The following is a 23,210-nucleotide window of genomic DNA, read 5'->3' as shown; positions in this document are numbered from 1 at the left end:
GCTTCACAGTAGATCTCTCACCTCCTTGAATTTAGTATTCCACCGTAAAGCATGCAAAAAAGGACCGAGAAAGTGCAAACGCCAGTCTCGCATGTTTTAGAGTGGGAGTGGAATGGCAGGGCGAGGGGTAGGTCACAGCAGAGGTTAGTGCTGAATTACGGACTGTCACTGCTTGGACAGGGAGCGCAGATGCCAGGGGACCCTGTCATTGCTTCAGGCTGACAGACTCGCTATCCAGACATAGAACAAGCCGCAGTCAGACCGGACAGCCGAACGTTCTTTCTATAAAACAGTATCGGACTTTGGCTTTCCTCCTGTCAGTGTGTAAGACACGAGACAGCTTTAAATAAAATGCACTTGTTATAGATACCAGGTTTAGTGAGAGCATATTTAGACTGCTTCATCTTCTGAGAGACAAGGACACGATTCAGGCTATCATAACATTCTACCAATTTGAACAGTATTTTCTATGCTCGAGTTGAAATAGTCAAAATAATTCAATAAAATGGTCTGATGAGGTAAATGGAAAAAGAATGTTAAATATATATATATATATATATATATATATATATATATATATATATATATATATATATATATATATATATATATATACACATACTGTTCAAAAGTTTGGAGTAAGATTTTTTAATGTTTTAAAAGAAGTATCTTCTGCTCACCAAGCCTGCATTTATTTGATTAAAAATACAAACAAAAACAGTAATATTGTGAAATATTATTCCAATTTAAAACAGCTGTTTTCTATGTCAATATACAGTAAAGTGTAATTTATTCCTGTGATCAAAGCTGAATTTTCAGCATCATTACTTCAGTCTTCAGTCACATGTTCCTTCAGAAATCATTCTAATACGATGATTTGATGCTCAAGAAACATTTATGATTATTATCTTTATCTGATATAGATTATCAGTATATACACACACACACACACACACACACACACACACACACATATATATATATATATATATGTGTGTGTGTATATATAGAAAGAGAGAATATTGTCCTTCATATTGCTTATCAGCAATAGCATAAAATGATTTTAATAATAATAATTATCATTATTATATTATAAATAATAATAATAATAATAATAATAATAACAAATTTGGAACATTAATTTGCAGTATATTTTTATAATATTGGTCATTACATAAAATTACTTATTTATGTCTTTATTATTATAATTTTTATCTATATAATTGTTTTATTTTTTATATATTTCTTTTTGACATTATTATTTAATAATAAATTACTAGACAATAAAATTTGTGTTTATTTTGAACAGCTGTTGTCTTTCATTTGCAGTATATATTTTATAATATTAAACAACAAAATAATATATTTATGTATTATTATTTTAGATTAGATTTATATTATAAATTGTTATTTATGTTTATATATTATTTTATATTATGAATATTATTAGATATTATTAAATATATTTGTTATTGATAATAATAATATATTAAATATTCATATATTAATATTTATTTAGAAAAGTAGATGCCTTTCATTTGGGGTTTTAGAATATTTATTTTGTATTATTCACCATAGTATAAATATAATTATTAGAAAAGCATAATATAATATAATATAATATAATATAATATAATATAATATAATATAATATAATATAATATAATATAATATAATATAATATAATATAATATAATATAATATAATATAATATAATATAATATAATATAATATAATATAATATAATATAATATAATATAATCAGAGCAATTGGCTTTCATTTGCAGACATTTGAAGAAAAGTGAGAATATTCCTTTTCAAGGTGACTTGCTTGGTGTTAATATGGCAATTCATTAAAAGTCTGATTAAAGCTCTATTCACCACCCTGATAACGGCCTCATAACACAGTTGAAGGGAGAAGTGAAAGACATCATTGTATTACCTCAGGGGGTCCCATTAGATCTGTGTCCCTTGGTGTGAACATTTGAAACAAAAGGTGAATATGCTGCTGCTCTTCAACTGAAGCTTCACACTCTTCCTCAGGAGTTTTTCTTCAGTGGGTCTTGTGCCACTTCAGACACCTCTGGACTCTGACTCCACGTGCTTTTAAAATTCACACTTTTATATTTAACACTTCTGAAAACTACTTCCTGCTCTTAGGACCTGCATCCTGTTAGTTACATTTAGTTAACAATTCAGCAAGAGAAACTAAGAAGTGGTAGCATACTTAACTGAAATACACTCCTGACCTGTACATTTTAATCTGAACGTAATAAAGCCCATTACAGTTATCTGATATGTTCCTAATACTTCTTAGCAAGGTGACATGCATAAGGAGTCATGTCATTACATGGGAACTTTTGTTTTTCCGCTGATGCCATCAAGAGCGAGGGCCTGGCAATGGGAAGCTATATAAGCAGCACATTTCCATCCCAATCCTGGCTACTCTTGATTGACTGTGCTCACTCAGGAAAGGTAAGTAGGGAACCAAACATACTTTTGTTCAATTTCTGTATTAAGTCTTTATGTGTTAACTATTAAGATAAAACTACATAACACAGGCCTTTTTTTTAAAAAAAATGCACTCTTCATTTATATGTATTTATAGTCATTCCAGGCAGTACATGTCTACAGCTTCTGCCTATCATGGTGCTGCTACAGACAGCAGCGATAATCCTGCTGTTGGCCTCCCTGCCTGGATCACTCTCTACTCCATCACAGCATCTGTGTGGCTCCAACCTGGTGGACGCGCTTTACCTTGTGTGTGGGCCCAAAGGATTCTTTTACTCTAACAGAAGCAGGAGGGATCTGGATACCTTGCTGGGTGAGGAGGACTCTCTGTAATGCACAAATGCTACAATATGAAACTGATTTTAAAGAGGACCTATTATGATTTTGTTTTTGGGGTCTACTAGAATAGGTTTTCACGTTTGTATGTTTTTTTTCAATAATTTTGTCCCTTAAAACTTATCTTTCATCACCAAAATGACAAACATTTTTCCTGTGAAAGAAATAGCTTAAAAAATCTTCAGCCTTGCATTTATGTTCAGATCTATGAATATGCTAATTAGCCCCGCCTCCACTCACTCACACAAGATCCACTCGGTCAACTTACTGAGGTAAACGCTGCACAACGGTATCGCTTTTTACAAGATCGGACACGTTATGGTAATTAATATGATTAGCCGTTTGTGTGACTTCATGATCAAACCGCTGCTAAGTCTGCCTTCTAAAAATCTGTCTCCTTAGAAACGCTTTGAACTCTGAACGTCAGAGGAGAAAGGCATATTGTTCATCATAACATCGTAATTTATATAATTATTGTTAAATCTACCCGATTTTTTATATCAGAAAAGTATGCCTGGATAAGCTGGCTTCTTGAGATTCTCCTGCTTCAGAGCGATTATGGTTAATGATATGCTAAAGCCAGCCAGGACATTGACATGATTGGTTACAAGGTAGTTTGTGATGTCACAAACACCAGCGATTTTTTTAAAACGGTCTTTAGATCACTGCCGTTTTAAACTGAATATATTCAGCAATGGCGTTTGACTTGATTTTGCACATGGTTTGTCTTAAAGCATATTAAACCACCACTTGGACACATAAACAACATTAAAAACTTGTTTTTCACCACAGGGGTGCTTTTTTTTTGAGGGATATTTTGACATGTACGCTCCCTGAAGAAAACTCAGTTCAGTCAAGGGAGTTCAGAAACAGTGCTTACTAATACAGAGAATAACTCCCTTTGGCGTGGATTTTGTGCTTTACTTTTTAGACATTTTTAATGCTGAAATAGCAACATTACACTTAAACAAAAGCATAATAGGTCCACTTTAATGAAAGATTTAGTTCAAGAATTAATAGCATCCACTTCCTCCCCCAGTCTTCCTCTCAAATTTAGCAGATTATGAGGTAGCAGAGGACGATCCATTAAAAGAGAAGGTGATGAAGATGAAGAGAGGAATTGTGGAGCAGTGCTGCCACAGGCCCTGCACCATCTACCACCTGGAAGACTACTGCAGCTGAACAAGCATAAATGCCATGTGAAGGTTAAAGAGGTTAATAAATGAACATTATATGCAAGTACAACATGCTTGATTGCTTGTCCTTTTATATGGAAGCTTGTAGAAGAAATGAAGGTTCCTTCACATGCAGCATTAAATGACAGAAACATGTTTTGGTTTTCCTTGTGTTCTAGCGCCCTCTGCTGGAACATCCATGATTTTAAGCTCTCAAACTGATGAGAAGTGCATGATGAAGTAATAAAATGTCTTTGGGTTCTAGTTTTAAAACGATGGCATACAAATCACAGTGACAGCAAAGATATTGAAAAGAAAGTATTTTATTTCAAAAAGACACTTTCTACTTTTTTAAAATAAAAACAATTTAAAAGACATTAAAGACATTAAGCTTAGTGGCAGCAAATATTGCAATAAACTAAACTATCATTCAAAAAAAAAAAAAATGAACAAATTAAACTGAACATAAGGGGCTCGTTGGATACTTGAAACAAAGAGTGGGCTAACTTTGAACTTTTTAAAGAGTTTAAGATAAAAGCACACCCGGTGCTGAACAAAATCAGATTACAGAAAAAGTGATTCCAAGACCATAAGCATATTTTCACCATTGTAGTCAAATTCATCAAGACCAACATCTAAAAAAAGGGGGTTGTCAATTATATATATAGATATTGAGTGACAATAACAATGTTAAGGACACTGTATTAAAATTCACACACAAACAAAAATAAAACGTACATAAATAAGATCGACATTGTCATAGTTCAAAACTCCAGACTGTGCCTCTTCAGAACCTTTCTTCTGTCAGTGTTCATGTTCACCAGGGATATTCCACAAAAGTCCATTAAGTGATAAGTTTAATGCAATTTGTTGTTACCTAGAAACAGAAGAATTAGATTTTAAATGTGTAATAAAAAGAACACGCATACAAACAAAATAAAAATATTTAGTATTGTGTGCGTGAGTTACAACTTACAAGTTACCTAATTTTGACATAAATGGACACCAAGTTACAAACTTAATATTTTTTTGCATTACACCATTAACCTTAGTTGAAGCATAACTCCACGTATAAACTAAATATTTACGGAAGTCTCCGATCAGGAGTAACGGTTGGAATAAAATAGCAGACTGATCAATAAGCTCTTGTTTTACCCAACAGACTACAATTCTTTAGACATGTGATAATGCTGACATTTACACTCGCTTACATTTTAAGTGAGAGAACATTATGTGAATAGATTACCATTTTGTTAGCAGCTCATCAACACAAACCTGTCCTAAACAGCACGCCGCTGTGCGCATTGCTCTGTGTTGTACATGTCAAATAAAAATCAGAATAAATAAATATAGATACACAAAAAAAAACTAAATTATTTATTTATTATTTATTTATCCCTATTCATTTCAGATAAAGTTTCTGAATGTTATTTATGTTACATATTATGTTTAAGATTAAGTAGTATCGTACTGAAAGGGTTAGTTCACCCAAAAATGAAAATTGTCATAATTTACACACCCCTATGTTGTTCCAAACCTGTATGAGTTTCTTTTTAAAACTAAACTAAAAAAAAAAAAAAAAAAAGATATTTTGAAGAATGTTAGTAATCAAACAGTTGACGGTAGCCATTGACTTCCATGGCAGAGAAAAAAAAAGAAGAAGAAGAAAAAAAAAAAGAAAAAAACCCACACACACACACAACACTATGAAAGGTGAATGGCTACCGTCAGCTGTTTGGTTACCAACAATCAGGTCTGGAACATCTGGGTGAGTAAATGATGACAATTTTTCTTATTTTTCGGTGAACTATCCCTTTAACTTATTTTTAACGCAAAACAAAAAGAAAGAAGTTAGAATGAAGGATAAACTGAAATTCAGAGCATTTAGGCCCCATTTACACTGCACGGTTCAAGTGACAAATATGTTTTTTACCTCCCATGTGGCACAGATCGGATAGGAGTCACGACCGTGTAAGCAGGAAAAAAAGCGCATGGATTCCGATTTTCACAGATCGGTTTCAGGCCTCATCCATATGTGGTTATAAATAAGATATGAATCGGATATGTGCGTTTGCGCAGTGTAAGCAGACAGATCGGATATTTCCCTGTAAATGCGACTCCTGCGTCATTGAAAAGTGAGGGTTTTTTAACATTTCGTGGTACAGACATACTTATAACAAACGGAACATCTCTAGTTCACTGGCAGAGTATTAATTTAATTTGTTTGTGTTAAATAAAGGGCGATCTGATGTTGAAATTTGACGGATTCAAACCCAGAAGCTGTAACATACAAATATCTACCCATACCTCAGTCTTATTCCACTCGCACACTTCAGCGGAGCTGCGTACGTATACTGTTGTGAAGAATGAGTGTACATTATTTTTACATAAAAATAATACTACAAAGTTATGTAAACTATTGCATTAAAATGTTTTTTATATGAATTCATATCAAAAAGTTCATTGAATCTGATTAGACCGTTTGGATCTCGCTCAAAAATGACCAAAGAGTTTCGATATTTTTCCCATTTAAAACTTGACTCTTCTGTAGTTACATCGTGTACAAAGACTGACGGAAAATGAAAAGTTGAGATTTTCTAGGAGTGTTCCTTTAAGAAGAAATGGTGCAATCAAATAAAGTGCTGAGTTAGTCACAAAGTAACAGACACTAAGCCTCTAGTGTGGACTTTACATTACAATTTAAGTAAAAATAAATAAATAATGAATAGCTGGTGCAACTTTACCCAGGATTCTTTCATAACTCACCTTGTGTAAGAGCGGAGGTGGGCTGCTGGTTTTCTTTGAGCTCGTGTTTGAAAGCCTTGGTGGGGTCGAACCTCCGTGGTGTCTGGCTGGGCTTGAGTCGATCCAGCTCTTGCTTCTGTTTCCCCACTTGTGCCCTTAACTTAGACACTTCCTACAGAACACATGGACACATTCAGCTACCCACCAAAACCTTCAAATCAAACAATAACTGCCTTATGACTAATGCCTTACTTGTTTGAGCTCCAAGTTCTCCTCTTTGAGTTTGACCATGTGTTTGATTTTCTGCCGCTGGTTTTGATGGCCCATCAAATTAGCATAGGCATCAGCTAACTTGTTCAACTCGGCCTGAGTGGCTCCTTTCTCATTCAACAAAGCGTTCCTCTCCGCCGCAAAGCGGTCCAGCTGTTCCTGATGACCAGAATAAGAGTATTTACAATCCATCCAACATTCATTTATCTCAGTTAAGAGTTGTCTCTACTTGATGCACTATAAAAAAAAATAAAAAAAAACTGTAGCACCTGTCACTCTGCACATCCTTCACAATATCTAATATACAGTATATTTTATATATATATATATTTATAATAAGAGAAAAGATCAGTTGAAGTTCTTTGCTTGCCTGAAATGGTTTAACTTTAGCGTATAGCTCTTCATACAATTTTCTCCAGTGTTGAGTCTCAGCGTCACACATGCTGGGGTGAACAAATGAAAATATGGGGATTAAACAACAGCAATGCAATACACGCAGAGACAGAGTACGTGAGGACACTATGATGTCCTAGAGACCTGTCGAGTGCTTCCTAACTTCCTCACCTCTGCAGCTGAGCCTCTGCAAGTTGTTTGTGAAAGTCTTGTCTTTCCTCCTCCATCTGTCTGCATAGCTGTCGTCTCTCCTGCTGCCACTCCACAGCATGACGCTGAGAAGAGTCTCTTTCCTCCTGCACCTGCCCGCGCAGCTCCGAAATCTCACATTCCAGCTCTTCCACGAGGCCCCGCAGCCTGCTGGCTTCTGCCGAACGGCCCTCCACTGACTGCCTTCTCCTCTGCTCCCTCTCCAGCTGGGTCTGAGCCTGCTCTCTCTCCCCTCTTTCCTGCTCCACCTCCACCTGCAGGCGTCTCAGCTCCTCACTCTGAGTCTCTGCTGCTCGCGTCAACTCTTCCTCTCTCTGAGCCAGCTTTGTCTGAACTTCTAAAAGCATCCTGTAACACAGCAATGCCACCAATGTTTGTTACACAGTAGTTTTCATTAACTTTTAAATTCAAAATGGTGTATTCTGAGGTATGAGTGCTAAAGTATGACCTGATATTTACAGACCTCCGATGGTGTGACGAGAGTGTTTGCAGCCTAAATCGAGTGCCGTTATTAGTGATGGGAAAAATAACTTGTTAGGTTATAGAAGATATCTTCTGTTTAAAGGTGCTAAAGAGGATGTAGTGTTTTATACATTTTTGCAATATTACTTGAAACTGTCTTTACTAACTGATAAAACACTATTTATGAGGTGCACTGAAAGGAATAATATTAATATACATAATCTGTGCACGAGGTAGGGCCTTAAAAACATCAGCCAATCGTTTACACCCTCTGGCTTGTCAATCACTGCCATGACGTTCCATGTGAAAGACGTGCACGGATTGGCCCTCTGGCTTGTCAATCACTGCCGTGACGTTCCTTGTGAGACGAGCGCGGCTGCACGCTCCAGTAACTATCCACACTCTACAGGCGCCGCATGCAATGTTTTTGTCAGGAGACAGGAGTAACAACTGCAGATTATGAGTTACCTGCGGTGAGTCTGACATAATGAATCCACTAACACGACACAGCGAATGCCGGTGATAAACACTTGTGTTCCAATACTCGTGCACGAGTTTTGGGAGGCGTTCCCTCGAAAAACTCACTAACAGTCTTTGGTTTCTCAGTCGACGAAAAGATCCTCTTTAGCACCTTTAACTAGTAATAATAATGCAGTTATTTAAAACTCAATTTATGTAATGAGCGAGTGCAACATGAATCCTTTTTACAAATCAAGTTTTTGTCCTGTCCTGAATCACTACAGTATAAACAGAGAGAAGTAGCACCGGCTACAATGTTCTTCCGTAAGATGCATGCAGTTTTGTTTATTAACTAGAGCATCAAGTTACATAGCGTACCTTTGATACATATATTTAAAATATTAAAAATACTCTTTATGCCGTTTCTACAATAATGTGAAAATATATTCAAAGTATATTTATGAAAACAAATTGTAATGTCAGGCATTGTGCAAACTTGTGCGAGCGATTAGCTATTTTTAGTTTAAATGCATTGACAGCCCTAATCAATATACTTACCAAAACTGAAATTGTGTTTGTTATTTGTTTTGTAATAATGACGTTATTTCTTGGACCACATTGTCAACAATGTGGGAGCTGCATGTTTATGGGAAGTGTAGCAGATAATTACTGCAGATCTGTGAGGAGTGACACTGACCTAGCATACTCCTCTCGCTGTTTATCCTGCATTTCCTGGTAGCTTATGAGTTTCTGCTGGTCCTGCTGCAACTGTTGCTTCAGTTGGTTCATCTCTTCCTGCAGCTGATTGGCCTGAGCCTCAGCCTGGTCCTTCTGCTCACCCAGAGACCGTCTTGTGCTTATGAAATTTAAAAAGAAAACATTTGATGGAGACTCTTGATGACGGTTCAACGGGTATTAGTGATGAATCATTTCTGGGTCATTTTAAACTTCCATATAAACTGCTTCTCGCAAAAGAAAAATAGCAGTGCGGGATATGATTGTGTCATTGGGAATTGACTGGATGGTTGCTAAAGGTCGATCTCAGATGAGTGACAGATTGTCCTGCCCTCACACCAGTAAACATCAGAAAAAAATATTGCAAGAGGGAGGGGGAAATTAGATTAAAGATTACAAGGGCACAAGAATTTAAAATAAATGTTTTTTATATATATATATATATATATATAAAATATAAATAAACGAAAAGGCCTTTTAAGTAATACCTCTCAAAATCAGTAGTAACATCCCCCAGCTTGGCAAGACAGCTGTTGTGATCCTCCTCTAGTTTTTTGATTGCAGTCACATGAGCCTCTTCTAAAGCCTGCATCTCAGCACGCTTCCTGCCAAAGGAGACAACGACACTGGTCATTTTTTACCCAAGTGATGCAATTCATCGTAACTCAATTAGAAGAAGTTCTCACTTTTCTAACTCAGCAGAAGTGTTCTTCAGCTCCTGCTCCAGTGTCTGGGTCTTCTGTGTGAGGTGCTGGATGGCCTCCACACTGGATTGCTCCTGCTTCTCCAGCTCTGACAGCTCCTCGAGCGCGTCTTCCAGCTCCTCGCCGAGCTGTCTCCTCTCTGCCTCGGTCTCATCTCTCAGGCGCTCAAGCATGCTAGCCAGGGAGCCGCTGTGAGTCTGCAGCAACACACATTAGAGGAGCTTAAGAGACATTAGCCTAATCCACAAAGTCGATCAGGGAGACTTTGACTTCCTGATTGAGAGATGACACAGTACGACCTAGTTAAATCTATTAAGTTGCACTCTTCACTTAATTGTCCCACTCATGCTGGTATAAATCACATCACAATTATATTCACTATTGATTTTTTTCTCTCAAAGTACTACAACAAATCACAAAATGGCATGTTAGTAAACCGTTTTCCTAGTCACAGCCCTAGATACATATACTCAAGCTAATTAAATACTGGAATAGGATGGGGGAAAAAAGCCCAGTTTCTAAATCCCAAATAGACTTCCTAAGACTTATTATAATTAGTTTTCTTGTATGCATTGAAAGCATTCACAGAAATGTTAAACTCCAGTAGTTGAATAGCATAAAGTGAATGGACACAAAATAAATTTGTGATTGGAATGTGTCACAACTCAGGATAGTAACTACTTAAAGTTTTAGTACTGCATACTTTCATGGTACCATCAGCCAATCTTGGTTGTCATGACATTTAAAAAAAAGTTTAAATAGTAAATAAAAAAAATAAATTACTCAATCTCGTCATTCCAAAATCGATAAGACTTCTGTTCGTGTGAAGATAATTTAAATATTTGCATATGATTTTTGTTCATTCAAGTCTATGTAACCAAAGCTTTCACACAAGTACAAAAATCCATTTAAAAATCAAGCCGTTTTCTCCAAGTCTTCTGAAGAAACAATCACTGATGAACAGATTTGATTTAAGCTTTTACATATATAAACACTGATCAGTGTACATACACAAAGCTCATCAGAAATGGTAAACAGAAGCTCAACTCTATCATGCTTGAGGCGCGGGAATGAACCTCATTGGTTCTCACACTCGGTTTACGATTTTTGTTAAAGGAATGGTTCACCCAAAAATTAATTAACCCATGATTTACTCACCCTCAAGCCATTCTAGGTATATATGATTACCTTCTTTCTTCCTTCTTTCATAGATATATTTAAAAATATTTCTAATGGTAGTGAAGGCTTTTGAAGCACACACAAAAAAAGTGCATCCATCCATTATAAAAATAATCCATATGGCTCCAAAGGCCTTCTGAAGCAAAGCGATTGGTTTTTGTAGAAAAAGAAAAATACCCATATTTAAAACTTTATTAACTATAATAACTAGCTTCCGGCAGACGACCGTACACATACTGCACAAGTCGCCACAAGAGTAACTTCTGATGCGATGTATGACGTAGGATGTAGGAGTAGTTTAAGCTTAGATGCCTCTCACGGTTCAAACAAATGATTTTGATAAGCTTCGTGCATGTGCACTGATCAAAGTCTTATGGGTTTGGAATGAAATGAGAATGAGTAAATAATTTTCATTTTTTGAAGCTTTCATTTTTTAGAATGATTAGTCACTTTACATTTATAGCTCAAAAATGTGGACTGGCTCATACCCATGAGCAAAGATGTCAATTCACACACTTCCTGTGCCAATCATGCAACTGCTATTGAAATTAATAGGAGAGGTACCTAAAACAAAGCTAATACCGGTGTAAACACCACCTACACATTCTCTTGATTACCTTCTCCTCCTCCAGTTGTTTGGTAAGTGCAGAGTGCTCCTCCTTCAGCTTTTCATATGCCTCTGCCTCAGTCTGCCTGCTCTCCTCCAATGAGTTGATCTCTGCCTTGAGCTCTTGAACCCTTCGCAGACCCTCCTCCTGTGTCCTGGCTGCACACAATCACAAACAAACAATCCTAAGAGATTAATGATCAAATAAATGTGCAACTCTATCACTCAAACTTAGTTTCATGCTGCGTTTTAAAGTCAAATCTCATTCACCTCTTTCATCCTCCAGCACCAAGCATCTCTCGCCCATAAGCGCCACACGCTGATCCAGCTCTTCCTCGGTCCTCCTCAAGATCTCTTTCACACGGGCCAGCTCCTGCTCCTGCTGCCGAATGATGCTCTGGGACTCCTCGAGATCCTGAGCTCCCCGCTGCATCTGCTCCTCCAGCTCTTTCAACGACGTCTGCGAGGCCTGCAGATCCTGTAAGTGCCGCTCCAGCTCCCTCTCCTTCTCTTCTAGAGCCTTCTGGGAGTCCTGCAGCTCCTGTCGAGACCTCCGCAGCTCCTCTTCCTTTTCTTTCAGGCCCTCCTGACAGTCCTGCAGCTCACCGGTACATTTCTCCAGCTTCTGTTCCACTTCACTGCACAGGCCAGGTAGAGACGGATGAGGATGTAAACACTGATACCATAACAACAGCGACAATATGAAAATGCACAGAGTTCTAACCTGAGGTTCTCTTGAGCATCAGAGACACGGCGCTCCATGGTGGATTTGTCCTGGAGCTTAATCCGCAAATCCTTTGACATTGGAGAGTGAGACAGACAGCTTATCTCAAACCAAGCAGCACTTCAAAGACTGATGATTCAACCTAAGCGGTGAGTAAATGTCAACTGGCTTAAGAGAGTCAAATTCTGTTGACCAAAACCAATACCTGAATCTCTTCATTTGCTGAGTCCAAGTAACTCTGCAGGGCTTTGATCTCCTCCCTCAGCTCCTGGATTATGTCTTCATTTGAAGATAGAAAAAAAGTCAGATGTAGCCAACCCAATGTCATCATAAAACAAACAGTTCTTGGCATGCAAACTTACTGTGCAATTTATCCATTTCATTCTCAAGCTGCTCATTCTGGGCTCTTGTCTCCTGATGAAGATCCTCTAAAACACAATGTTTAGTAATAAGCAAAAATGTAATCACTAAAGGCCCCGGTATACTTCAAACAAAGTTCTTTTTCGTTCTTCGTTTAGGGGTAAAACGAAGTTCGAAATGCGTGACCAGCGATATACTGTAATCGAACATCTGACTCCGCCCACACTGCTGAGAGCGGCGTTTAGATGAATATGTAAATATGTGCCATGCACTTTCTTCTCAGTAACAAAATAAACAACAAAAATAAACTGAGCAATTCCAATAGGGTCCTCACACCATCTGTGCTCGGGCCCTAATGAGAAAACAGCAAGCATTTATTATAGAAGCCATAAGAAAAGCAACGGATCGGATCATAACAGCTCTGAAAATCAGCACTCCAGTCACATCACGTCTTCATAAAGCACTTTATTCAATAGATTGCTTAAAATCAAGCAGCTTTACTGTATCAAACATGAAAAACAGTGTTACTGCCTCATTTTTTTACAAGCACAACTTTTTGTACTATTAAGTGGCTATCCAGTGTGTTCATGTTTTCACCTGCGTAGATCTTACCTCGAACTCAAACACACGAAATGAGTCAAAGATGCGTCCCACGCGAGTGAAGGCGGAGCCTCGGCGCACACTTCCAATTACATTATCGTCACTGACCAATGGTAGTACGAAGGTGTTTTGCAGCTGAAGCGAACTGAAAAGTTTGCTTTGGCAAGCCGTTTCGAACTTCCAAAAAGAACACAAAACGAACTTTGTTTGGGCCTGATTTTGTTCGAAATGACGTCACATCAGTTCGTTCTTCGATTTCATTTGAAGTATACCGGGGCCTTTATGATATCCGAGTTACCACTAAGTTTGTTTAACAGTCATTTGAACCAATAAATAAATAGTTTCTAAACCACTTTATTCAAAGTCAGAAACTTCTTAAATATCAATTTATGGTTCCAACATGGCAGCCTGCACAATTTTACTCCTAATCAAAATAACAACAATGACACTAATGTTAAAATGTTTGGGGTCATTTAGATTTTAATGTTTTCAAAAATTCTGCACCGCAGTTGTGCTGCTTAATATTTTTGTGGAAACTGGAAACCATGATTCCCCCCATGTGATTTTTTTTGATGAACAGTATGTTCAAAAGTACAGAATTCCTTTCAAACAAAAATGTTTTGTAACAAATGCCCTTACTGTCGCTTTTTATTAACTGAATGCACCCTTGCTGATTATAAGCATTATATTCAGCAAAGATATAAGTATTTATTTCCCAAATTTCTCTGCCAACCCCTGGTAAAATTTGCAGGCAAGACTTGCTGCTTTTGGGTAACAAACAAAACTGATATTTTCTGATGAGAACTGGTAAATAGATGGCAGTCAATATTTCTGGCTTGTCTGAACAATCTAACATCTACAAAAAAAAAAAAGAAAACAAATGCCACAGGGTCTTCTGGGAACACTTTTGAACGACACAATCACTGAATCATTTCTTGAGCCACACAAATGAAACTGAAGTTCAGAAAAGCATACTACTCTTATTGCTGCAGTGTACATGTATACAGTCCACAGTATGCAAATGCTCTATATTAATAGACGCCTAGATATACATTTGGCAAATTGAGTAGCATACAACAGATTACTGCATGAAATAATGTGTCCCACAGCAATGCACTCATCCTTTTATCTGCAGTTTGATTGATGAAGTGTAAATATCAACTATGACTTATACCAACCATTTAATGTTACATGAAATTAAATCACGCAAAATAACTACTGGTAATTCCAAACTAAATAAACACCACTCGCTAATTTAAAAATGCAATGTGATGAGGTCATGTGACTATGCATAATACTGTTGGAAACACTGTTTCACTTGATTTATTATAATAGTACATGCTGTAAATAGTAGATGCGGTATATTCTGTGCAGTTTTCAGAAAATGTGTTCGTATTGTTTAGAACATGGTCTGAATAATGTTTAGACGCACTGAACGTTTGCTGGATACATTTCATAAAATGGGACTGATCTAAAAATAAACATTATCAAATATACAATTTTACTCCTCACCAAGATCCTTGTTTCTTTCCTGAAGAACTCTAAAAGTAGTTCTGGCAGTCTCCAGATCTGTTTCCAGGACCTTTACTTTCCCCTCTGAGCTGATCTGTAGGAAGCTCAGCTCCTGTTGAAAAAGCACAAGCCCAAAATTACATTGAGCAAAACTGGTGAAATTACACAAACTCCTCTCCATAAAGTGACTGAGATAACCTACCTTGTCTTTGGCATCCAGTTTATTTTTGGCTTCAATGAGATCCATGGAAAGAGAATTTATCCTCTTCTTGGTTATATCTGCAGAGACCTGCAAAAATGAAAGTGCAAAGACATTCCTCAGTAAACTTGAAGCAGTCTACAAAACAGAAATTTCAAAACACCCTGGTACAAAAACACTAGTCACCTTGGTTTTCAGGAACTCATTAGCTTTCTTTAACTCTGCGAGCTGCCTCTCGAGAGAAGCCACATTGGCAGCAAGGCCAGTCTTCTCTCTGACAGCCACGAGCAATTTAGACTCCAACTTCTTCAGCTCTTCCTCCAGGGTCAGCAGCCTGCGGTCCTGCTCTCCTCTCTGCTGCACCAAAGAACGTATCTATACTCCAGCATTAGCAGTGACAGTCAAGGTTAGGAGAAAAGACCAAAGAAACCGATCAGACCTCAAAGCAACAGATGGCCATCCAGGAAATGTTCAAAACATTTTGAAGTCTACCTCTTTCTCCAGTAATCTTTGATGTTTCATCTCAAGTGTGAAACTATTTTTGTCCTTTTTGGAACTTAATGCATCAGCCTATGTAAGGAAAATACAAGAAAAGCAAATAGTTAAACAGCATAGCAAATATTGTTGGCTGATATTTGTCAATCTACTGACAAATTGTCTGTTTTTAGACACTTAACTCATCCAAATATATTATCAACTATGTTTTTGAAGAACATGGGTAACTAAACAGTTGATGGTCCCCATTGGCTTACAGAGTATGGAAAAAAATACTATGGAAGTCAATGGGGTCCAACAACTGTTTGGTTTCCCATATTCAAAATATCTTCTTTTGTGTTCAGCTGAAGGAAGAAATTCATACAACTTTGAAACAACTTGAGGATGATTAAATGATGCCTGAATTTCATTTTTGGGTCAACTATCCCTTTTCAATTAAATCAATTATATAATCTAAACACTTATGTTTTGTTTTTTTAAATGAGTAGGGGTTAACTTTGTGATAATGACCAACTGACTGTACATTGTCCTGCAATACTACTCATGTAATAATATAATTATATAATAAAAATACATAAATTTTACCTCTATGTTATCTTAAGGTTTCCACTATAAAATAAAAATGCAATTTCCAATGTACAAAACAATCAGTATAATAAGAAAAACACTGGAAAAATACAGTCACATTGAAATAGTCATTTTAAAAAGGATAGTTCAGCCAAAAATAATAATAAAAAAGTCTGTTTATTCGTTTACAACCTGTATGACTTTTTTTCTTCTGTGGAACATAAAAGATGACATTTTAAGAAATGTCTCAGTATATTTGTCCATGCAATGAATGTCAAGGGTGTGCATGTTGTTTCGGACTCGAGACTTTTCTTATATGGATAAATATCTCATTTTTTGTTCTGTATAAGTACATAATAAATCATGGAACAGCATGAAGGTGTGCACATCTTTTATTAAAGTAATACTTCAGGTCTTACCAAACCATCAACAGACATGGTCCTCCGAACTGGAGACATGGGTACTTCTTTTGAAGGAGATGGCAGGGGTACTTCTGCTGATCAGCATTTTCAAATGAAATAGTTTCATATATTAATCAAATGCAATGTTTCTCATTCTTTAGGTACAGATGAAAAATGTTAATGCTTGTTTAAGAAAATCTGCCCTCACTTTTGGTAGCTGTCCTGAAACGCTCTGCTTTATGAAATGAAGCAGCCCCCTTCAGCTCACCAGACTTCACATCATATGTGCCAGGCGGAGGAGCACAACCTGATAATCATAATACATAATATCAAAGATAATCAAGACTATGAATATGAACTCCTCACAATCACGGAAGCAGCTGAGGCGACAAATTCATCATTCATTTCTATATATTTAAATGTCAGTTGTTTTGTTCCTATTTTTTGAGCTCAGATATGACGTTACTGATGTGTATTTGATAAATAATCTTTGTTTTAATAGACTGGCAGAATAATTACTGTGTTTAAAGCATAACAGCTGCATTCAACTTCATTCACAACATGAAACTTACCGATATGCTCGTTAAATCTCTTTAATGGAGCTCTGGAGAAAGACATGACCGATAAGAGTGGTCGAAAGCCCAAAGACTGTTGAAAAACTTACTTAAATTGTTAAATTGGTTAAACTTCAGTGATAAAAACTTCAATACGACCGAGCGTCAACAACAATTCGTTTACACCCGCTGAAATTTTGAAATGGTAACCCCGCCCAATTGATCCGACGAAACGACATTAGCCAATGAAATTGAAGGATATGTGACGGACAGAAATGTAAGCCAATCATTAATGACATGAAGCTTAACGTCACATCTGGTAACGCAGCGTTGTCCAGAAATTCAAACTGCATGACTGTGGAGTCAGAGATGCTTTGATACAGCTGAAAAAATATGTGACCTACAATGAGTTTACTGGGCTCATCATATCTTTGTTTTTATTGCATTAACCCATTTAAGCCCACCGGCAACTATAGTTGCCGCAGTGCATGGTTGTCATTTTCCTTTTGTAAGTTTTTTCTAGATGTTTTCCAAGTTTTATGTCTCAATGACATGCAAGAAAACATCCAAATAAAGGATTTTAAGAACAAAAAAAAAAGGTATTCACTTCCTTCCTGTGACATGAGGCTGTCAACTTCCAATCCCTACATCCAGGAAGAGTGCGAAGGAAAACCCTCCCAAAGAAAAGTAATTTCATGTTAATATTAAGAATTTTTTGTTGACATATATATATATATATATATATATATATATCTATCTACATAACCATGAGGGTCTCTAGAATCATCCAAACAAAACAAGTCTTACAAGAGATCTATAGTTTTTTGTATACTTAGTCAAAAGTACAAGCGGCAACTATAGTTGCCAGTGGGCAAATGACTTGTAAGTACATATATCATGGGGAAATGGGGTATACTGTTTAATGGGTTAATAAATCAAGGTTATTGGTCTTGTTTAGTGCTTTTTTGCTTTCATAATATTTTATATTGTTATTTTTTAATTTAAGTATTTTTTGTTTGTTTGTTATATGTGACCCTGGACTACAAAACCAGTCATAAGGGTCAATTTTTTTGAAATTGAGATTTATGCATCATCTGAAAGGTGAATATATATAAGCTTTCCATTGATGTATGGTTTGTTAGGATAGAACATTTGGCCGATACAACTATTTACAAATCTGGAATCTGAAGGTGCAAAAAAAGTATTTAGAAAATTGCCTTAAAGGTGACCAACTGAAGTCCTTAACAATGTATATCCACTCACAAAAAATATTTTTTTTATATAATTACAGTAGAAAATTTACATAATATCTTCATGGAACATGATCTTTACTTAATATCCTAATGATTTTTGGCATTAAAGAAAAAAAAAAAAAAACTATAATTTTGACCCATACAATGTATTGTTGGCTATGGCTACAAATATACCTGTGCAACTTATGACTAGGTTTGTGGTCCAGGGTCACATATAGGAGTAATTTTTTCTAATGAAAAATGTAATTTAACATTTTGATTGACAGTGCTCTGTTGGAACAACTTAATGGCTGCTCTTTGTTATGCACTATGTATCACCACTTTAAAACAAACAGATTTGTTTTTTCATATTCAAGAGATTATAAGCTAGATGCAGCTTTTTTGTGTTCGCATCAAATGTTCTTGAACTTTGATTGATCAGTTGAAAGCAGTTATTTTGAGTTAGATGCATAAATGTTATCCTCCTATTCAAATTTTACACTGAAGGGGTGCATACAACATATTTGCCCACCGGCAACTATAGTTGCTGCACATTCAAATAAGTTTAAGAAAAAAGAAAAAAAAAAAAAAAAAATACCTGGGGAAAATAAAAGCAGAACATGTTCTCATAGGACACTATTAACAGGACTATATGCATGAAACCATTCAGAAAAAATTGGGCACAAATGGGTTAACAGCTGTAGTAACTGTGGTAAGTATTCATGGGTGCACTCAACGTCGCATGTGAACACTGGCCTTTATTCTTAACATAAAAGTGCACTGAGAATGAATTGAAGTATGTATCGTTGCAAACTGTGACTTTCCTCATTTGTAAGCGACCAAATAAAAGCATCTGAATACTGTAAAAATCACACAAACACACGAGAAAGATTTGTTTACTTTTATTCAAAAACTTACTGTCTCCAGACAGATACAAATCAGAAACATTACAGTGGATAACAGAGGACAGGGAAACGGTTATGTATGAGTTTATATCTCTGAACAGGGAAAAGTGATAATAATATGTCTTAAATGTTAACAGAAAAAAGCACTAGAAAATTAAGCTTTACGTTTAAATGCATGTATATTTACACAATCTATTCAGCAGTTCAATGAATGTAGTGGTGAGGAACAGAAGACAGTTTAAGCCGAAGGGCATTTACTTTCATAAATTCAAAATCTGTCTGCACACCTTCTTTTAAATAATTACACTCATGCCGTTTCAGAAATGCACTGATCCTTTTCTGATACGAAAGGAATCCAATGTACCTCACATAAAAGTTTCAACATGGAAGATTTATGTTTGACAACCACCTTCTTTTCCTTTTTAAAACAAGGACGTTTTTAAGGCCAAGGCATGGAATGGTTAAAAAGTGTACCCCAGACAAAATGCACATGTCTGCATTGTAAGTTCACGTATTCATGTATTAGTTAAGCTTTGTAGAGCTGCCGAATGCAATGCTGTAACATTTAGGATCTCATAGGATGTTATTATGTTACACTTTGAATATTTCATATTGGGAAAAACAAACTTGGAGCTGAATAAAATAGTTCTGTCCATGAATTGCAACCAAACTAATTTACAATTATAAAAAAGGTGAAACCTAAAAAGAAAAAAAAAAAAAACCCTTAAGACTGAAAAAAACAAACAAAAAACAAACAAACACACACACACAAAAAGAAGGAAAAAAATAAAAACATCTCAAAACTTGACTTGCTGCATGGCTACACACTTTCATGTTTAGACATGTTCTTATACATTTCAAAACCTTTTAACTCTAAGTTGGAGTTTTAAAAATAAGAAAAAAGCACAATTATAAAATCAGCACCAATTTATATATTTATATATAATTTTATTTAAATGTAGATGTCTACATAGCTCTAATCAGGGAGAGATTAGAAAATCTCCACCAGACATACTACACTAAGTTCTGTTTTATTAGAGACAACACAATGGCACTACTGGAGAGATTTCCTCTTCTTAGCTTGATCTTAGATTTTAGAGGGATGCGCGAGCGGATCTGATCTTTGGATAAGCCTTGTGACTCTGCGGAAGAATTACATTTCTTTCTGCGCATCTGCACAGTCTGACTGGGATTCTAAGTGCCTGATTTACTAGAGCGGTTGGCACATAAAAAACAGTTTTGTCGGTGCAAAGAGAGCAACAGGGCCACTGAATGGTTGAGGTATTTAACATACACCAATCACTGATCATGTCACTGAAATTGCCCCAAACTTCACAAATGCACCAAAGGACGTAAATCAGCGTTTCGTGTTATGTCATGATTTCTGAGGGTGGAATAAAAGGAAACTAAATTCTAGATAAAAAGACCTGGAGGTTTTTCTCCATTTCACATATTAGATAAGAAGAATAAAATATATCAATACTCACTATGATGAGCAAAAACCTGCTTATAAATTACTACTTTACACCAGATTACTCACTATTACAAAAGGGCTATACATAACAAAGTTGTCTTTAAGTTAAAAAAGATGCATTCACCCCTGGCTTCAAGAAATACCACAACTCTAAGAGATCTCACATATGTTTCTTTAAACATGATGACGTTCAACTGTGAAATATTTTTATATATATATTTATATATTTATATATATATATATATATATTTATATCTCTCATATACTCATGTATGGCTAAGGACAGTCCGAGATTCCATGGCGTTCAGTATCTACTGTCACGGTTTCACGTGATCAGGGAAAGCCCACACAATGATTGCAAAGACTTTGAATTGCTCCTTAATCCTTTCTGTTTTAGTAAGTGTCAATGGTACAAGCTGATTTGGATGCCAATCACTCCATTGAATTTAATTCTCTTTAGAGAATTAATGTGAATTCACACAAAATGTCTCTTCTCTTCACACTCCTCCAATTATAATCTTAAAACATGGGCACTCCCAGGACCTACAAGAGAAAATGTTCAAATTCAGTTCAGTGTTTAGAGTTACCAAACAAACGTTTCATTCAATCACCAGTCCAGATGGGTCTGATTAGTATTTATAATAGTGAGATGCTCTCCCCCTCTCTGTCTTTTTGCACAAGGGCAATTCAAACTATCTGAAATCACTCCTGCTAGTGCCATCTAGTGGTGATCTCTCTTTCACGTCCTTAGTGTCGGAGTGAACGAGTCCCCCATTACCGCTGAAAAGCATCATAACCCAGGAAATGAGTGCTTCTTACAGACTCATCCATGATGGAGGCAGGGTCGAAAAAGTCGGGCTTCAGTTCCGATCGCTCTCGTCGATTCTTCGATGGGGGCTGCAAGATACGAAAGAGCAGACAATGAGGATAAGATGTGCAAAAACAAGTGGGATTTATTTAGTTAGAAATTATGACATTAATAGTTAATTATATATATTACATACACATATACACACACCTTAAAAGGTGCTAAAGAGGATGTTTTGTTTTATACATTTTTGCAATATTACTTGAAACTGTCTTTACTAACTGATAAAAGACTATTTATTAGGTGCACTGAAAGGAATAATATTAATATACATCATCTGTGCACGAGGTAGGGCCTTAAAAACATCAGCCAATCTATTACGCGATCATCGCATAAACGATTGGCCCACTGGCTTGACAATCACTGCCATGACATTCCTTGTGAGAGACGAGCGCGGCTGCACGCTCCAGTAACTTTCCACACTCCACAGGCGCCGCATGCAATGTTTTTGTCCGGAGACAGGAGTAACAACTGCAGATTATGAGTTACCTGCGGTGAGTCCGACTTAATGAATCCACTAACACGATACAGCGAATGCCGGTGGTAAACACTCGTGTTCCAATACTCGTGCACGAGTTTTGGGAGGCGCCTGAAATTCTTACGCATGTGCTCATTTCAAAAACTCAATAACAGTCTTTGGATTCTCAGTTAACGAAAAGATCCTCTTTAGCACCTTTAAGCAGCACAACTGTTGTAGACAGTTTTTGATAATAAGAACTGTTTCTTGAGCACCAAATCAGCATATTAGAATGATTCAGAGTTTCTTTTTGAAGACCTTTTTAAGACCAAGTAAAGAAAACTGAATGGAAAGAATAAACTGAATGATAAGGGCAGAGTTAAAAAAATCCACTTAAATCAAAGGAAAAACTAGTTTTTACACCTCATTGACACTCACATTGATATTTATTCTTGTTTTAAGCAAAAACTCTAAAGTAAATGTATTCTGATTTTAGAATGTTCAATATTTGTCTGGGAAAATAAAATACTGAGCAGCACATGCAACATTTAATGTCACTTTATGGATTTAAGATTTTCTGCTCTGATTTAAGGCCTTGCAAAAGGGTGAATTAAGACACTTAAGATCCGCAGAAACCCTGTGATTTCTGAAGGATCATGTGACACTGAAGACTGCAATAATGGCTGCTAAAAATTCAGCTTTGATATCACAGGAAAAAATTACATCTTTAAATATATTACAATATGACAGTTATATTAAATTAAACCAACAGTTATTTTTAAATTACATTTAAATTGCACAATGCAGCCCTAAAATTGTGCTTTATTTTGTTTTTCTGCATATTGTGATATGAAAACCAATATAATGAACGCATCCGTTTTATTCTCACATAACAGACTTTGTTTACAGTAAAAAAAAAAAAAAAAGGAAAAAAGAAAGAAAAAAATAGAACTGAATTTGGTGCTCACGTGCTGTCTGTCAGTGCACGAGTTACAGTCTTCTTGCACTTGATGTTTAAACTGACATAACTTAAAAACATGCAAGTGATAAACTTACACTCTATGATGGTTAAACTT

At 36.2% G+C, this 23,210-nt stretch overlaps 3 protein-coding genes across 7 annotated transcripts in view; 1 reads left to right on the top strand and 2 right to left on the bottom strand.

Annotated features, from left to right (window-relative positions):
* Positions 1-2,326: 2,326 nt before the first annotated feature.
* On the top strand, positions 2,327-4,029 carry insb (preproinsulin b). The gene is given in 4 exon segments (XM_067370140.1): positions 2,327-2,387; positions 2,390-2,479; positions 2,609-2,824; positions 3,887-4,029. Coding segments are annotated over 4 exon segments (510 nt in total).
* A 468-nt stretch (positions 4,030-4,497) lies between these two features.
* Positions 4,498-17,382, bottom strand: hmmr (hyaluronan-mediated motility receptor (RHAMM)). 2 transcript variants are annotated; one of them, XM_067369945.1, is made up of 20 exons: positions 17,217-17,382; positions 16,853-16,951; positions 16,663-16,739; positions 15,674-15,751; positions 15,368-15,556; positions 15,185-15,271; positions 14,983-15,094; positions 12,873-12,938; positions 12,716-12,789; positions 12,511-12,581; positions 12,057-12,424; positions 11,797-11,945; positions 9,983-10,197; positions 9,785-9,901; positions 9,259-9,417; positions 7,602-7,988; positions 7,408-7,480; positions 7,020-7,196; positions 6,789-6,939; positions 4,498-4,899 (listed from the first exon to the last, which is right to left on the bottom strand). In XM_067369945.1, the coding sequence occupies exons 1-20, from the start codon at positions 17,260-17,262 to the stop codon at positions 4,880-4,882; spliced, it is 2,715 nt and encodes a 904-aa protein (XP_067226046.1). In that variant the 5' UTR covers positions 17,263-17,382; the 3' UTR covers positions 4,498-4,879. The 2 variants fall into 2 exon arrangements, with proteins under 2 accessions (XP_067226046.1, XP_067226120.1); XM_067370019.1 differs by having other exon boundaries at positions 16,663-16,736.
* Positions 17,383-19,336: 1,954 nt separating this feature from the next.
* The window catches only part of stag2b (STAG2 cohesin complex component b), a 28,137-nt gene continuing 24,263 nt past the window's right edge, over positions 19,337-23,210 (bottom strand). For 3 of the 4 annotated variants that reach the window (XM_067385828.1, XM_067385836.1, XM_067385844.1), the window contains exon 33: positions 19,337-21,706. In XM_067385828.1, the coding sequence (XP_067241929.1) occupies positions 21,584-21,706 (123 nt within the window). In that variant the 3' untranslated portion in view covers positions 19,337-21,583. The remainder of the gene's footprint in view (positions 21,707-23,210) is intronic. The other variant, XM_067385853.1, reaches the window with a different exon arrangement.

This window comes from Chanodichthys erythropterus, chromosome 1, assembly GCF_024489055.1.
Source record: "Chanodichthys erythropterus isolate Z2021 chromosome 1, ASM2448905v1, whole genome shotgun sequence".
NCBI classification, from domain to species: domain Eukaryota; kingdom Metazoa; phylum Chordata; class Actinopteri; order Cypriniformes; family Xenocyprididae; genus Chanodichthys; species Chanodichthys erythropterus.
This window is presented reverse-complemented; position numbering and strand designations above follow the sequence as displayed.